This window comes from Chelon labrosus (genome assembly GCF_963514085.1).
Source record: "Chelon labrosus genome assembly, chromosome: 20".
Lineage (NCBI taxonomy): Eukaryota > Metazoa > Chordata > Actinopteri > Mugiliformes > Mugilidae > Chelon > Chelon labrosus.
In genome coordinates, this window is record NC_140353.1 from 1,974,623 (window position 1) to 1,992,503 (window position 17,881).

The 17,881-nt window shown below is 40.9% G+C and overlaps 1 protein-coding gene across 4 annotated transcripts in view; it reads right to left on the bottom strand.

Annotated features, from left to right (window-relative positions):
* klc1a (kinesin light chain 1a) overlaps positions 1-17,881 on the bottom strand; it is a 40,676-nt gene that overhangs the window by 5,624 nt on the left and 17,171 nt on the right. For 2 of the 4 annotated variants that reach the window (XM_084569039.1, XM_084569038.1), the window contains 9 exons: positions 17,198-17,299; positions 14,764-14,937; positions 14,380-14,479; positions 14,059-14,111; positions 13,627-13,694; positions 13,201-13,309; positions 11,515-11,676; positions 4,117-4,250; positions 233-299 (listed from right to left, as the gene is read on the bottom strand). In XM_084569039.1, the coding sequence (XP_084425165.1) occupies positions 233-299; positions 4,117-4,250; positions 11,515-11,676; positions 13,201-13,309; positions 13,627-13,694; positions 14,059-14,111; positions 14,380-14,479; positions 14,764-14,937; positions 17,198-17,299 (969 nt within the window). The remainder of the gene's footprint in view (positions 1-232; positions 300-4,116; positions 4,251-11,514; positions 11,677-13,200; positions 13,310-13,626; positions 13,695-14,058; positions 14,112-14,379; positions 14,480-14,763; positions 14,938-17,197; positions 17,300-17,881) is intronic. The other 2 variants (XM_084569040.1, XM_084569041.1) reach the window with 2 other exon arrangements.

Genomic DNA, 17,881 nt, shown 5'->3' on the forward strand with positions numbered 1-17,881 from the left:
ATGATTAGATTTCTCTCTAATTATCACATTTACTTTGTTTTATTGTTTATTTAGAGATAAAAACATATTCAGGGCCACATATGATCACTATTTCTAATTATCTTTTAGTAATTTATTCAGTTTACAAACAGTTTTTGTTCATCATGTTCCTGTTTCTCTAATTTGTGTGTTTTGAATCCTACAGGATGAATCTGACTCTCTGTAGAGACTCTGGACTCTGGACGCTCCTTACTTGGTAGTGGTCACTGGCAGCCTTGTCCGCCACGTTAAGAACCCCCATAGAGCTGGCTCGCTTCATGCTGCACCCACATGCAGGGAGGCGGAGGGGGTGAGAGGTGAGAGGTCAGGGGTCGGGGGTCAGGGGGTGAGGATTAGAGTTCCGTGGAGATGTTGGTTAATGACACTTGTGATATTTATAACACAAAGGTTAGTTTCACAACAACAAACGTCTCATGTGTCGTCTCGTCCTGCTCGTTAACGTTAGAAGGTTAAATGTGACTGTTAATTAATAATCTGTGGATTTAATAACAGTTAATACGTCGTGTGTTCAAGCTTTACAGATCAGTTAGAAGACACAAGAACAGATTCTGGGTTTCCAGGTTTTCAATCATATTCAAATCAATTTATTTGACATGTTACTGCTGCCAACATCTGGAGCTAATTAAAGAGACGTCTGGTCACAAATTATATTATTATTAGTAAGTTATAAGTTTAAAATATGTGAAATTAGAAGTTAATAGAACAGCTGATTAATTAAAATAGACCCAGGTTTATATCTGACACAACTAAGAGCTCTAAACTGAAAAATAAAAGCCAATTAAAAACATTAAAGCTAAACGTTTATGGCCTGTATGCCAATAAAATGTTCATTTTAATATATGTATTTTAAAAGTGTATTAATTGTCCCATATTTTCATGTAAATAAAACATTTAACATTAAAAGAAAAACAACTCTAATGGATTCATAAATCATGTTTAGCTGATCATTATTGTTCTTGAGGTTCCACCTGGGAAACTAACGTTTGTTCTTCTTCTGATCTGTGCAGCCTGACGGACGTTATTTAATATTGTCTAGAACGTGTCAGCTGTGTTTTTACTGATGAGGTGAAAACTGGTTTTATTTAAAGTCAGTGAAGTTCATGCATCCACAAAACAAGGATAAAACAGAATCCCTGATTTCACTGCAGAAAACGTCCACGAAGATCAACAACAACATCTGATTAAAACATTTATATAAATATACGTCACTAACGAGCTGATTTAAAACGTACAGGTTATTTATTTATCCTTGATTAGATTTTAATGATGATATTCGGGGTGTCCTGTCCCTTCTCTTCCTCTCCACTCGTTTCCTGTCTGAATCTAAAAGGATCCGCCACAACATTAAAACCACCGACCAGTGAAGTGAATAACACAGATGATCTCATCAGAGGTCAGAGGTCAGAATGGCCACCCTGACTGGTCTGAGATCTGATAGAAAGGAATGTTCTGACTCCTTTCTATCAGAACCAGAACCAGAACCACATGAGTCAGACTCAATGATCCTTGGTCCAGGACCCTGTCTCTGGTTCTCCTCCTCCATCTCCCCTACTTCCTCCTCCTCCTCCTCTTTTGCCTCTTCTTCCCCTTTCTCCCTCATCATCCTACTCCTCCTCCTCTTCTTGCTTGTACTTCTCCTTCCTCCTCATCTACTTCCTATTCCTTCCTTGCATTCTTCCTCCTCCTCCTCCTCATTGATCCATGGTCCATGACTATGTGTCTGGTTCTCCTCCTCTTGTCCCTCTTCATCCTATTCTTCCTTGCACTTCTTCCTCCTCATCTACTTCCTCTCCTTTCCTTGTATTCTTTCTCCTCGTTTTCCTCCTTTTCCATCTTCTCCCCTTACTCCTCCTCCTCCTCCTCAATGATCCTTGGTCCAGTACCCTGTGTCTGGTTCTTCTCCTCCTCCTCTTCTTCCACTGTTGATCGGTTCTGACCACGGCAGACCAGGAACATGAAGATGTTCTGACCCAGTCGTCCTTGTCAAAGTCAAATCCTTCCACTTGAACATTTTTCCTGCTTCTAACATAAACATGTTCAATCAGCTGCCTGATAGATCCCACCCACTGGAACCAGATAATCTGTGTTATTCACCTCTAACCTGGTGTAGCTGAATATAAATCCAGACTAACTCACTCCAAACTGTCAGTGGTTGTAATGTTTTGGCTGACACTCCCACACATTTAGAACTGGCTCACTTTGCTGGTGCGAAGATGTAACTCCCATTTTCAGAAAAGAGTTTAGAGAAATCTTACGGCCCAGCGATAAAAAAAGATTATTTAACAGTTTTTACTTCCTGCTCCGTTTCCTGATGTTTTTACGGCGTACCTAATAATATGGACGTTTCTGCAGTGATTTAACTTTACTGAGTCAGTGATGATGATGATGACGAACATCATCCTCAGGAGCCACGAAGAAGAGCAGCACCGAAAGGAAAACGGAAACCAGTCAGCGAACACACACACACACGAGGCATGCAAGTAGACAAATGAAATAATAAAACAATTTATTCATAAATAAAAAAATAAAAGTCAACACAGAGTCCTACACAGGCACAGCCATGCAGACAGGTTGGTTTTTCAAAATAAAATCCACAAAGGAAACAATAAAAGTCCAAAGCTGTGTGAAGGTGTGTGGAGGTCAAGCAGCTCAAAGCCACAAAATGAAACAAACAGACGGAGCCGTTAGTGGTTAAATAAAAAGCAACGAGTCCCGCGGCCACATTTAAAAAGCAGACGTTAGTAGTTTGAGATGATTTCACCCCATTTCACTGATCCCAGTCTGCACACACACTGCTCGCTGGTAATTAACTCTGGTTTTAATCACGTTCAGGTTTGGTCAGCATTACAGATATTAGAAAGTTGTAGTAAAAGAAGATTTAAAACGTTGAAACGTTTGATGGCAAAGAAATTAATTAAGATTAAAGTGCAGAGAGAAAACTAGACGCTTCACCCCAACCCGACGATATCTATTCTACCTCAAATACTAAATCATTTAAATATAAAAATATAAAACGTTCTCCCTTCAAGAGTCAAAAAATCTTGTTCAGATGTTTTGACAGTTTGCTCCAAAGATGAAAACAAACTAAATACTATAAATGAGAATTTGATATTTAATATATTTTATCTCAAAACATTTTTCCATCTTAAATGTTAAAGCTTTTGTTGTCAGTAAAGTATTTTTATCTTAAATATTAAGACTTTTTGTCCTGAGGTAAAAAATTAAAACAATTTCCAAAAAACATTAAAAAAAATATGTTTTCTCTAAATTCTTCCACTTTTATTTTTTTAGATATTATAAAAATATATTTTTTAATCTTATATTTATTTATTTATTTTATCTTGAAAGACTTTTTTCCCTTTAAGAATAAAACATTTGAGGAAAAAATTACTGGTTGGTTTTCTCTAAATTTGTCTCAAGATAACAAGAGATAAAATATTAAACATTTCTATTAAATAAATATTTCACACTTTTATAATATCCTCCAAATACATTCTCTTCTACAAATACAGAATTTTCTCTGCTTAATATTATAAACCTTTTCTTTTCTCTACATTTTTAATTATATTTTATTTACACTTTTTTTTTTTGGTCTTTAAAGCACGTCTCAATATAAAAATTTAAAAATCAAACCAACAATATTACACCTTTCCTAAATTAGTGCGCCCTCTTATTTACAATAATATTTGGATTTTATTCTAAATATCTAAAATACAGACTTTTGTTTTTTAGTTTTGTTTTAATGTAAAATGATCAGAGACCTGTGTGATCAGCTGATTCTGATCTGTGTGATCAGCTGATTCTGTCGCTGACGACCAAACTGAACTATGAAGCAGAGAAGCAGCGTGAGAGCAGAAGCAGCTGAAACAGGTCTGTGCCAGTAAAAGCTCCCTCCATCGTTTCATGTGCAAACACAGCTTTAAAGTTACACCACTTCACCACCAGCAAAGTCCAATCCCCTTCTTTAGATTTTGGCTAGTGCACCGACCGCCGAGCTGAGCGTGGAGCCACCTGTAGTGGGTCGTGGGGGTTGGGGCAGGTGTCTGGGTAGGGGGGTGGGTGGGGGCTGATAGTTACCCGGGGTTCTTGGGTTCACTGTCTCGAGACGAGCTGCCGCCTTTCAGCTTGCGGACGAGTTTCTCGCTGCTGCGACGGATCGACGCTCGTAGTTTGCTGAAGGAGCCGCTCCTCTTCAGGGAGCCGGAGCCGTCCTGGTGGGAAACGTCACAGCGTTACAGTCGGTCACTGATCAGAGGCTGAACATTAGAGTCTGACTCGTGGCTGCTTCTAGTCCGGACTAGATGAAGTCAGGCTAGATTTCAAACACTAACAACAAAGCAGCATATAAAGACGAGTTTCTCATTTCTTAGCATTAACAAACATGACAGGCATCATAAACAGGTGACTTTAAGGCAGAGCTGCTGAGCTGCTTCATATGTGGCAGATGCAAAACAATCTCTCGTGCACAGTTTCATGTGTCGACACAACGCAGTGATGCAGCTGCACATTCATCTACAAACTAAATCTGTGGACTTTAAAATGTCGTGAACATCCAGTCACACACTGATACAAACACAACATCTTTTTATTTCTTCTTCAATATTAAAACTTTTGTTTCCACTAAAACTTAATTTAAATTCAGCTGTCGGTGGATGAACCTCTGTGACGCTTTTATTTTGAAGGACGACACAGGTTAAATCTGTGTGTGTGAGCAGAGGGCTTTTAATTTAATTCACACAGCTTCAGCTCCCGGGAGCTTTTAAGGGAGACTTTTTAATTCAACATAAACAGCTGCTGCAGACTCAGTGAGGCTTCAGGGACTCTTATTTTTGAGTCTAACACCTCGTACCTGCCGGACACCATCCTAAATAAATCAAATCAGTTCAGTAGTGATACCCTGGCCTTCTGTAAATATCTAATTAAACTCTATTTATAAGCTGCTAATATTAAACCACACGTCAGACACGTCGTCCACCTTTAAATACAGTTTATGTCTAAGTCAACGCTGAGTTGTAGCTTCTGATGTCTGTGGTGTGATTCACCCTGGAACGTTAATTAAACATAACTATTTATATTGTTATGTTCTTAGTAAAACACAATAAAGGTTACACCAAACCGACATCAGAGAACTAGTTTTAATGAAGGCCGACTGTCCTTAAACGCAGCACAAAGATCACAGATGACGTTCTGCACCCGAGAGGAAATAACTCTTCATACCAGCAGGTGGCAGTAGCCTGGATTCATCATTTATAAAGAGGAAACAGGAGGAGCTACTATTAGCTAAGAGGCTAAGAAGATAGGAAGAGCTACTATTAGCTTTGAGGCTAGGAAACAAGAAGAGCTACAATTAGCTGGAAGGCTAAGAAACGAGAAGAGCTACTGTTAGCTAAGAGGCTAAGAAGCTAGGAAGAGCTACTATTAGCTGGAAGGCTAAGAAACGAGAAGAGCTACTATTAGCTAAGAGGCTAAGAAGCTAGGAAGAGCTACAAACGTGGTACAGAGCTGGACTCTCCTGAATCAGTCTAGATCATCAATCATGTTGAAAATATTCACCACTTCCTGTTTCTCTGGTTCTCTAAGCTGATCAACCAATCAGAGTGATCTCTTTGACCTCATAATGGCCGACTGTCGGCTTGGTGTGTCACGGCCTTTACTTATTAGAGTAGAGGTAATAATATTCGACTTCTGATTCCACTTTACTGGAGGATATCTGGTTTTTACTTATGGTCAAATATCCAAATAAACTTTCATCACACCAATTAAATGATTGTTTGTTTTAAATCAGTGTGTAGCTGCAGTGGAGTGGTATTAAGGTTAGCTCAGTTATGAAGAGGCACACACAGAAAAGAGAGGGGACACACAAAGAGGCGACGGGCTCGACTTCAGGTGAGCAAAGAGTTTATTAGAAGTTAAGAAAGACAAGAGACTGTAAGATGCACAAACAGGACGGGACACGCAGAAGATTAGTAGCAGGAGAACAGGCCGACAGGAAGGAGATTTAAATTCACACATTTTAAACAAGTGCAACAACAATGCTTGTTTACAGTAAACCCCCCCCCCACCCACACCCACACCCCCACCCCCCTCCCACCCTGACATCTATATACAGAGATATACAGAAGGTAAAACAGGCAGGATGCACGAGGCCAAAAGATTCACTTCCTCCGATGAAACGACCAGACAGTTAAAACATTTGAGACTTAAATCCGCCGTGCATGAAGCCTGCTTCCTCTCATGTGTCCTCTTATTGACATCACAACATAGTTTAGTCTGATATCGCTGCAAACAGATGAGACACACACACACACACACACACACACACACACACACACCAAAGACTAATCTCTAGCAGAGCCACAATCCACGGCACTCTTCTCGATCATGCTGACGAGTTACGCCGACGTTATTTACAGCGGGTTGAGTCGCTACTGCACGAGACGTCATGAGTCACCACTACAGCTTTTAGATGTTTGATGCAGAATTAAGACGCCAGAAAGAAAGAAAGAGAAGAAGGAGGAGGAGAAGAAGAAGAAGAAGAAGAAGGAAGAACGGAGCCTTTAAATCTGACCATCTCAGACCTGGAGCTACTCATCACAGAGATTATATACGATTATACGGTAAATTAGCAAATTGTTTTAGTCTAATAAAGTTTGGGGCTTAAAATAAGTATGTGGCTTCTCTACATTATTGACTGTTCTAACACACTTTTTTACAACTTGCCGTACAGTTTATATATTATGTTCACAGATAACGAGAAGAGGGTCCCCTCATCTTTTATCATTTTCTGTCTCCACATTTATTTTTGTTTTCACGTCTCTTCTTTGAGGTAAAAAACAACAACTTTTATTTGTGTAATTGACTTTCTGAATGTCCAATAAGTTAAGTTCCAATGATGCAAACTTCTTTTTGTCAGATTTAATCGATTATTGATGAGAAAGCCCAGATATCCACAGCCTGGCCAAAAAAAACAAAAAGTCTCCACCTGGATTTAACTCAGCAAATAGGTATGACTAAACTGAAACTACTAAAACTGGGTTAAGAACTGTCCAACGCATTATTAAAAACTGGAAGGATAGTGGAGAAGCATCAGGGTAAGAAGAGAGGCAGATGAAGTGATGCACCCATTATGCCTAGTGTCTACTGTACAAGCCTGTGGGGGCAGTGCTATGATCTGGGGTTGCTGCAGTTGCTCAGGTCTAGGTTCAGCAACATTATGTGTCCAAAGAATGACAATGCCAGGATTCATGGGGCTCAGAATGTGAAAGAGTGGTTCAGGTCATGTGCTGGAGAAGGCTTTGTGCAGTGGTCAGACTCTCCCATCATCAATACAAGATCTTGGTGAAAAATTAAAGCAAAACTGGATGGAAATAAATCTGGTGACATTGGAGAAGAATGAGAGCTGTAATCAAAGAGTGGGATCTTTTGTTTTTGGCCAGGCAGTGTAGATTCCAGATCAAAGCGGAGAGAGTTAAAGGACAGTTTTATATTCAGAGATATTTGGTTTAAGGATAAACTGTCAGTCACACATAACGCCCCCCGACAAACTACAGTATTAAATGATAGACAGTTTAAAGAGTGACAGAAAGAGCAGAGGAAGCGTTAAAGTTTATTGTTGTAACCGTTTAGAAACATCACCCCGGTCCTTTCCCCCTCCCGCAGCACATACACACTCGAGCACAGCGCTTCAACACAAGTAGGAAGCAAACGTTTGGATGCAGACACACAAGTCGTCTCCGTATTTTCCCTCCTCGTTGTCTAACAGGCGAGAGGAGATGTAAAAGCAACATTAGCGCTCTGGTTCAACCAGTGTGTGAAGAATCCCGCCAGAGAAAAGAGAGGAGGGGGGAGAGGAATCAGAGCTGAAGAACACTGCAAAGCTGGAGAGGGGGGGTGGTTGAGGCGAGGTGAGGCATCCGTCATGCAGAAGACAAGTTTTTAGAACCATTACAAGGCATCTGGAGTTACGCCTGTCGGTCAGACGGAGCAGGAAGAAGAAGAAGGAAGGAGGGAGAGAGAGTGGAAGAGAGAAAGAACACAGCAAGATGAGACATGGACAGTTTTAATAAAGCAGCAGTTAGAGAGAAAGGAAACACATGGAAACAGGAATTAACAGTGAAGACAGAAAGAAAAGTACATGCAGTTATCAGACACAGTGTCTCTATACCAGGCTCGGCAGCACACATAAACAAATCAACACTGAGGGAAAGAAAACTACATTAAACTCTGTGTTGTGGTCTTCTCCTTGTTGTAATTTGTGTCTCTATGTTGTAGTTTTTGTTTCTATGTTGTAGTTTTTGTTTCTATGTTGTAGTTTTTGTTTTTATGTTGTAATTTGTGTCTCTATGTTGTAGTTTTTGTTTCTATGTTGTAGTTTTTGGTCTCTATGTTGTAATTTGTGTCTCTATGTTGTAATTTGTGTCTCTATGTTGTAGTTTTTGGTCTCTCTGTTGTAATTTGTGTCTCTATGTTGTAGTTTTTAGTCTCTGTGTTGTAATTTGTGTCTCTATGTTGTAGTTTTTGGTCGCTGTGTTGTAGTTTTTGTGTCTATGTTGTAATTTGTGTCTCTATGTTGTAGTTTTTGGTCTCTATGTTGTAATTTGTGTCTCTATGTTGTAGTTTTTGGTCGCTGTGTTGTAGTTTTTGTGTCTATGTTGTAATTTGTGTCTCTATGTTGTAGTTTTTGGTCGCTGTGTTGTAGTTTTTGGTCTCTATGTTGTAGTTTTTGGTCTCTATGTTGTAGTTTTTAGTCTCTATGTTGTAATTTGTGTCTCTATGTTGTAGTTTTTGGTCGCTGTGTTGTAGTTTTTGTGTCTATGTTGTAATTTGTGTCTCTATGTTGTAGTTTTTGGTCTCTATGTTGTAATTTGTGTCTCTATGTTGTAGTTTTTGGTCTCTATGTTGTAGTTTTTGGTCTCTATGTTGTAGTTTTTGTTTCTATGTTGTAGTTTGTGTCTCTATGTTGTAGTTTTTGTTTCTATGTTGTAGTTTTTGGTCTCTATGTTGTAGTTTTTGGTCTCTATGTTGTAGATTTTGTTTCTATGTTGTAGTTTTTGGTCTCTCTGTTGCCATCTTTGTAGTTTCTTTATGTCTTTGTGGTTGTTTCTTGACTCTTTCAGGTTACACTGATTGTAATGTAATTCCCTGACTCTGCCACTAGGTGGAGCTACTGCACTGTTCATTGTGACAAAGAGCTACTGTGTCTAAACCTAATAAACATAAAATAAGGTTTAAGTTTCATGCATAACATTAAATAAAAGGGGGATGCAAGTAGAAGACACATATGAGCTGTGAATTTAGTGTGAAACTAAATATTAATTTTTTATTTTCTGGGCTACAGAGGAAGGAAAAAGGCTCAGAAGTCAGAATAACAACAACTATCAACTAATAATATTTACTCGATTATTAACTGCTTGCTCAAAACTACTCTTCCTTCCTCTCTGGCTGACAAAACAAAGGAATAAAAAAAAAAAAAAGCAGGAAAAGTCACTTCACGTCACACAGATGCAAAGAACAGGGACATAAAACATTCATGCAGCACCAGTGGAAACAGATCATCGACACAGAAGGAAGGAGTACAGTACAGAGCCCGTGTTGATTCACATGATCAGACTGATGAGTGGCGGATTTATTTAGTGGAATAAGTGGGAACGGATTTAACGGGTTCCTGCGGAGAGAGAGAGAGCTCAAGTGGAAGTGATGAAATTTGTTAGTGGAGGATAAAGAACTTGCTTTTATTTGTTTAATATGAGAAATTAATAATATCCTCTAATACTAGACAGTACAGTATTTTAAAGAGATAATGTTTAAACCCTCGGTCCACCTGTAGTTTAAGGAATCAGGAGGAAATGAAGCAGCAGCAGCAAGAAAATCTCTTTGAGCAGAAATTAATGAATAAATAAAAAGACTTTTGAACGTGTTCAGCTCCAGAGCTCTACCAGACGGTTGTCTTGACAAGAACAAAGTTATCTGGATTTCCTGTCGACGTGAACTGAGTCTCAGACACCATTAATTGGTCCTTAGATCCTCTGAGAAAAATTTTCGTTTTCCTGTCATTTAACTAAACACAACAAGATGCAGAATTAAATTATGATGCATAAGAAACAGAAGAAGAATGTATAATATATAGATTTACAAATAAATAATAAATAAAATCTTGCAAATTATTCTTTATCATACTAATTATATTTAGATATTTATATCACATAACGTCTTGTTTTCTGTATATTTTCTTTATTTAAATGATTTATTGTCTGTATCCTGATCCTATCTTCCTCCCTGGTTGTGTTCTTGCACGTCTATAAAAAACGTCATCTCGATCTGAAATTAAAAATTTATCAGTCTCTTCACTCAAATGTTTATTTTAGTAGTGGAAATATTTAAAGGCTAAACAGCGACGCTAAATTAACTTCCAGCTGAGCTCTCCTCCAGCCGACAGCCTCCTGTCCTGATATAAACACGTCCACAGATCAGCTGGTGATTGTCTGCAGGACGTCTTGTGGTAAAAACTGTCGGCGTTCAGACATCGATTTGTCTCTCACAACCAGAGGTTTGGGAGATGCTGATTGGTTGTTCAGGGCGCTATGACTACTGTTGCTATGTGAGGAGAGCAGCTCTGAGCAGCAGCAGCAGCAGCAGCAGCGGTAACGAGATGTCGAGGAGCCTACGTCTACACGTCGAGAATGAAAACACTGCAGAGACGCCACAGAGGAACAGATCGGTTAGAGATGTGGCTCTGCAGCAGAGGGAGTTAGGTGGATGTTGGGAAGGCAGAGAGGTTTCATCAGACTAACAGTTAGTTGGAGAAGCTCTACAGGAGGAGAGTTTAGTGGAGAGTAAAACACTACAGACAAGTGAACGCTCCTGTTGAGCATCTCTTCACTTGATCTTATTAATGAAACTGAAGTACTAGCTGTAGCTACTGTGACACTCAATCAGCATGGAACAAATTAATCCTTCAACAGTCATTTTACATAGTGAGAGGATCCTGATAACGATGTTTAATTTGGTCCTAAATGAAGGAACAAGCTCGTGGTATCTTTCTGGACAGAAGCCGCTGATAACATTTAAACTTCCAGCGTCGACTCAGACTGGAAACATTTTTAAATACTCATCGAGTTTATTTTTTCCTCCAGAGAAGATTGATGATTCATCTTTTTTGATGCACAGACACTAATGCTCTCTCAGATGTGAGGTCTTGCAGTGAAATTAGCACTTTTGATCCGTCTATGATGAATGTTGAGGAGGATAAACATAATCTTTCTTATTTTTCTTGCTCCAACGTTAGAAATCAAACACATCTTTGTTAAACCTTACTCCTGCTCCTCGACTGTTTAAACATTAAAACATAACCCTCAGATTTCTGTCCATGTGGCTTCGGTCTAGAAAGATAGCGGTTGTGTGTGTGTGTGTGTGTGTGTGTGTGTGTGTGGTGTAAACATGTCTGGGTTCCTGCTGAGGGCTGTGTACTGTACTTACCCCGTTCCACTCCACGCTCATACTCACTTCCTCGCCACCGTCCGGCCCGCTCTCGTACTTCACCGTGTCGGAGGTCAAGCTCTCGCGGCTTCGCTGCTTCTCCCGGGCCTCCGGGTCGCTCAGGACCTCCGCCACGCGCTGCTTGTGCACACTGTCCAGACCCTGAGGCGCACAGAAGCACACAAGACGACAATAAGAGGCAGCTCGACTAATCCAACTGAAGCAGGAGCTTGACGGCAACGAGTACCGATTCGTCCGATCCAGTTAATAATAAAGCTACAGACTTCTACCACCTGCTGCTCTGAACACAGACCCTGGGAGACACTCGAATCGTACGAGACACAGGAAATAAAACAAAAACTGCATGGAAATCCTGAGAGATGACAGAAAACAAGATGAACTCAGCAGCTCGAGACAAACCAGGAACATCAAACTACAGCTGAGAAATATTTGGAAACTCTTAAACTTTGCCTCCGGCCAGAAAATATCTTACGTCTAGATGAAGTCAGAGCTCAACAGCTTCTTGTGTTTGCTCTACACTAAGCTAAACTATTATCTAGTCACAGGTGGCAGCTCTCACACCAACACCACGCAAGAAAGATAATCATCAGTTCCTCTGAAAGTTAATTAACCAGCAATGCTTGAAAAAACCCAGAAGGTTATTTAAAACACTTAACGTTGCTCTGGTAATATTTATAGAACCAGACTGACAACGAAGGCTGACTGTGACGTCTCCTCTCATCTCCTGACTCTGGATCAAAAGGCACCACAGAGACTACAGCCAACGACCAGCTGGTACATACGTTCTGCACCTAAGAGGAAATAACTCTTCATACCAGGAGGTGGCAGTCGTCTGGATTCATTGTTTAAAAAGGGAAATAGGAAGAGCTTACTACTAGCTGGGAGGCTAGGAAGCTACGCTGACTGGAAAGGTGCAGACAGAGGTCCACTGGATTTAAAGAGCTGCCATCTTTGTTTTGATCCAGAAAACTTGGGGAATGAGTTTGGTAGACAAAACAAAGATTCTGCTTTAACAAACCAGATGACAAGATGGATTCATGAATTCTTGAAATGCCATCAGTCTGGTTTTTCAAACACTGACAGAGAAGGAAGTTTCAGAAAGAGCCTGATATATACGCTAATATATCCACGACACAAGTTGAGCTGCAGCTAAAACAATTGGAATAATAATAAGCAACGTTTGGGAAGAAGCAGGCAACACCAAGCATCATCTGACGTAGTTACACCCAGACTGCTTCCTATGAATCTGCCTTAGCGATGAATTATTGAGGACTAAAGACGACGAGCTGAAGACCGTTCACGCTTGTCAAAGTCTAAACGCTGTTATTTTCCATTTGTTTGTTTTATCCAAACAACTTAACTCAATTTCTGTTATTACTATAATGTAATTTTACTCTCTGCAGCTGTAACTGCAGTAACACCTCAGGAACCCAGTTTAAATTCTTAGTGTTGAGACGTGGAATGAATCCTAACTCATGATAAAAGCTGCAGGGCTTCACCACGTCTCATCTCCACAGGACGCTAAGAGTTAAAAAGCTGCACCCTGACGACATCATCTCATCCCTCGTTTTAAAACCCAACCGCACATTTTCTCATTTTTGACATTCCTTCATCTGCTGCCACCTCCAGCCTCGTGTTGTTATTCACATCAGCCAGAGACCACACCTGCTTTCTGGAACGCATGGCAGCTTCCTCCAGAGTCTGGGCCGCCTCGAACTTGCCCTGCCGCCTGTAGAGGGCGCCGAGGTTCTTCAGGGTGGTGGTGACCGTGGGGCTGCACAAACAAGAGAAAGACAAAGACCGTTTCTGAGGCAGCTACAGAAGCTACAGATGTTTTAGTTTTATCAAGCACTGAAGAAGTGGTGGAAGGATGAGCGGTGAAACATCTTCAGGAAACCTCAAACAAGTCCAGTAGTATTTGTTTTAGTCATGTTTTTCGATATACCATGACCTGGGAGGATTCAGTGCAGGACTGTTATATTACAAAGTATTCACAAGTGTACCTACTGTTTTGGCAAGTGAGTGTGTGCAATCATGAAAATTCAGAATAGTTGTTTTAATTATTTGTGGCACAGAGAGAAACAAACTGACCTGTCGACTTTACAGGCTTTGTACCAGCCTCCATATTCTCCAAACGGTGAACCGTCCTTCGGCTTCCCCTGGAAAGAAAGAAAAAAAGAAAGGAATAAATACATAAATACATAAATACATAAATAAATAAATATTTAAGGAATCTATACACACTTTTAAAGCATTTCATGAACTTTAACTAATGTCTAAACTGCTTTTTAAAGATGCATGAAAGAAAGTTTAATGGTGGGATTATAGTGCTCTTCTGCTAATCCAACTCTTTGTAGATGTTATAATAAAAACTTAAATACGCAGTTAAAGTGTCTTGTAAGATGCCGACGAAGTTCTGGGAAAACATTAACGCCTTAAAATCCACAAAATATAACTAATAATGACATAAAATTAAAATTATCCTTTAAAGGAAGGGTGAAATGAAACCCATCAGATAGCCACCTTGCTCTGCTCCTCTCTCTCCTCAGCGTGCATCCAGATCGGTTTATTCTCATCTGCAGAAAGAAGGAGAATCAACAAACTCAGATTAACAGCAGGTGAGAGACTTTCCTCCGGCTTTGAAGCTGAAAGGTCGTTTTTGTTTACAGCTTTATCATCCTCCACTAAAAATTGATAAGAGCAGCCTGAACATAATAACCTTCACATCAGAGGGAGAGCAGCGACTGTGGAAGAGTTTGGTATTTATTGTCAGTCTGGGTTCAAGTGTGTGTGTCTGTGTGTGTGTTTATTTATTATTCAATGTGCCATGTGAGCAGATCTCACCGTCAACGGAGCCGAACTCCCTCTCATGAGCTCGGGTGAGGATTTCTTTATACAGAGTCTCAGCCTGCTTGAACTTCCCCTGCTTCAGGTAACAGGACGCCTGAGGAAGAGACAGAGAGACAATAGGAATCAGAATAACACGGGGGACAGGTAAACTACAGGCAGAGTCAGAGGTCATCCTCCAACTAGGGCTGAGTATCATTCTATGCAGACTTAAAGATAAAAATTAGTCTGTAATCTGGTCAGGATTCCTTCCACTGAACGTAAAGTCAATCTTTTCTTCAGATAATAAAACTTAAATGTGTTTTATTTGTGAACATGAAGAGACGCTGACCAGTTCATGGGGTTTTTATTGACTACATTAATCTGCACCATCCCTCTCACCAGGTTGTTCTTGGTCTTGGCCACGTTGGGGTCATCGGGGCCCAGCTTGGTCTGGTAGATCTCCAGCGCCCTCATGTAGTAGTACTCCACCTCCTCGTACTTGCCCTGGTTCTGACACAGCAGGGCCAGGTTGTTCAGCTGCTTGGCCACATCTGGGTGGTCCTTGCCCAACACCTGAAACACCGGAAAGAGACGGAGGGGGGGTTAAAAGACGACGACCTGCGTCTGGCATGCGCCATTTGGTTCGACAGCTCTTATCCAGGGTGAGAAAAACCAGACGTGAAACAGATTCAGACGGATCATTAAGAAACTCAACTTTGTTCACACCTGATATGTTAAATATGTAGATTTATTTCTCATTTAGTTAGTTAACAGCTACACAGACATCACTTATTCATGTGATCATTTCTACTAGTGGTTGAATGAATGAGTTAAACTCCTCTTCCTCAGATCAGCCCTGTTGAGTAGGTGGTCTTTAACGTGACCCAGGACTCATTGTGTGTTCACACTACCAAAGGAAGGAGGTCACATGTGTCCCAGACCACCTCCACATGTGGACTGACACCAGATCAGTGTTCACACCTGGACTTAAAGCTGGATAGTTGTGATCAGATTCCCTGAGGTGTGAGGTTTATCTGAGTGTGACCGATCAGGACTGGAAATAGGAAGAATGAAGAGTGAACAGGAGATAAGGTCGTTGACAAAGGGAGGTGAACAGTGGAAGGAAAACTATCTTGATAAATCACAGATGGAAGCTGGACTGCTGTCTCATTGTTTGTCCTCTGGGAGTCTTTAGGCTTTCCAGTGCTGTAGGTCTGTGGGAGGTCTGACCAATGAGGTGGAGCTACCTACAGTATTCACACAGTCCTGACCTCCCACGCCTCCACCTCCTCCTCAGCCACATAACACACCGGGCAGCTTCCCTGTAAACACTGTGAGCTGGAAAAAGGATTGCCATAACTGCCAGGTCCAGGACGCTGAGGAACTGATTGTGTTTATTGACACGTTGAGACGCCTAAAGTGCTGCAGTTTGTTGTGGTTTGGTTTCTGGGAAGCTTTTTAGAAACAAAATCATCTAAAACTAAGCACAAGCTCCTCTTCTTGCAAAGCACCAACATTAACAAATATAAGAACTTCTCTTCATCCCTTTTTCTGCAGTTCTTTAAGACTTGAGCTCAGGATGACAGGATGGTTTACGTACCCTGCTCCACTATTTAATTACAAGATTAAAATACAGTAAAGGAAAAGTGTAATCTTTACAATTTAACAGTCGGTTAGACATTTCTACTTCCAGTAATTTAATTGGGGATGTGAGGAAAGACTTCCAACTATGAGTTCTCACAGATAATCGCCCTAAAAATCTGAGACACTGCAGTTAATCTCTTTTTTTATTATTTCCTCTCAAACTGAGGAGTAAAAAGCTTTGACACCACTTTGTAGAATTCACCTTCCAGTTATCCTTACACCCAGGAAACACTCTGCAGCTGAATTTCCCTGAGCTTCCATAAAAAGGCGAAACTGCATGAAGAAAACAAAACCTTCTGATTCAGCAGCTCTGCCGCAGCCACCTTGCATCGACCTGCCTGTGCAGGAGAACTCAGAGCATTATCGTCCGAGTTTAAGCAGCATAAAGAAATGAAATTGCTCAGCTAAACCAAAGCCGACGTCTAATTCTCAAGGGGACGGAGAGGGAGAGAGAGAGAGGTGGAGGGTTTGTTCAAAGGCGAGAGCGGAGGACGGGCAACAAAAAAGAGAGTCTGCACCTTCAGGATTGCTGAGCAGTAATTTTGTGCGCTTCAAATTACACATGAGACAAAAAGAATGATGTTAACGACATGAGAGTGAGCTGAAAACAGGTTAACTCTTTAAAGTGATGATGCTGCAGCTGTATTCAAAACCTCAAGACTTAAATGATGTAAACGGTTTAAAGACAAACAGCAAAAAACAGCAGCAATAATTCCTTTTCCAAAAAAAATGGCAGCCTCCAAGTCTCAGGTTACGTCACAGAAACATTTGCAACGGGAAATGATACTATGATGACGCTCCTGCAGCAACTTTAAAGGACTAACGAGAGGCAGGATGCAGACTTTGCTGCTCTGATTAGTTGCATGCAGACGTATTTCTTTTTCTCTGTAGCAGCAGAAACAAACCTCATAATGAAATAAATCCAGAAGAAGCTACAAAATGGTAGCTCCTTGCTGAATCACTATTTTCAAATTAAGTTTCACAAACAAGCTTCAAGGTTTTAGTTTTTCTTTCTGGTCAGAGGAAGCGTTTGTCCTTCACTTGGCTGCCTCTGAAATCAGTGACTCATAGGAACCGTTTATAAAAGTAGGACACAGAGTCTGTCTGGACAAAGTGAAAGTAAAGTTTTAAGACCGTCTGTAAGGATCTGTTTAAAAAGCTCCACTCCTCGTGACGACCTTGGACTCACCTTCTCTCTGATCTCCAGCGCTCTCTTGCACAGAGGTTCTGCTTCCTTGTACTTGCCCCTCTTCCCGTACAGGACGGCCAGGTTATTGAGGGTAGCAGCAACCTGGCAGGGGACACAGACACATTTATTATCCCACAGGGTTTTGTCTTTTGCTTTTTTTTTACGCCTCACTCCATCTTCACCCATGTGCATTGTGTGTGCCACCACAAAGAGTCCGCCAGTGTAGTGTCATTGATCCGGTGAGTGAGTAATTAACAACAGGAAGTGGAAGTGATTATGGCGGGCCGTAATTTGATCCGAATCAGTCGAGGGATGAATCTCCAACACGTGCACTCGGGAGGAGGGAGGCGGTGGAGGTTCAGAGTTCAGCTCTGATCTCTGATTCACAACGGGTTCTGGCGTCCATGTGGACAGAGTGGAAGGAAAGGAGGGAGGGTAGAGGGGGTGAGGTGATGGGAGGAAGGGGGGCGCTAAGTGAGTAAGATGAAAGGCAGAGGAGGAGGAGGAGACGTGCTTTCCTTCACAAACTCTAAGACAAATCACTCTAAAAAGGTGACAAGCACAGTCAGCCTGAGGTATAAAATAATGATCATGTGATTCACACATCAACAACATACAACAGCAAATCCTATTATGCCATTAGAAAGACATTAACTCATCATCCTTAGCCTTTATATTAACAGA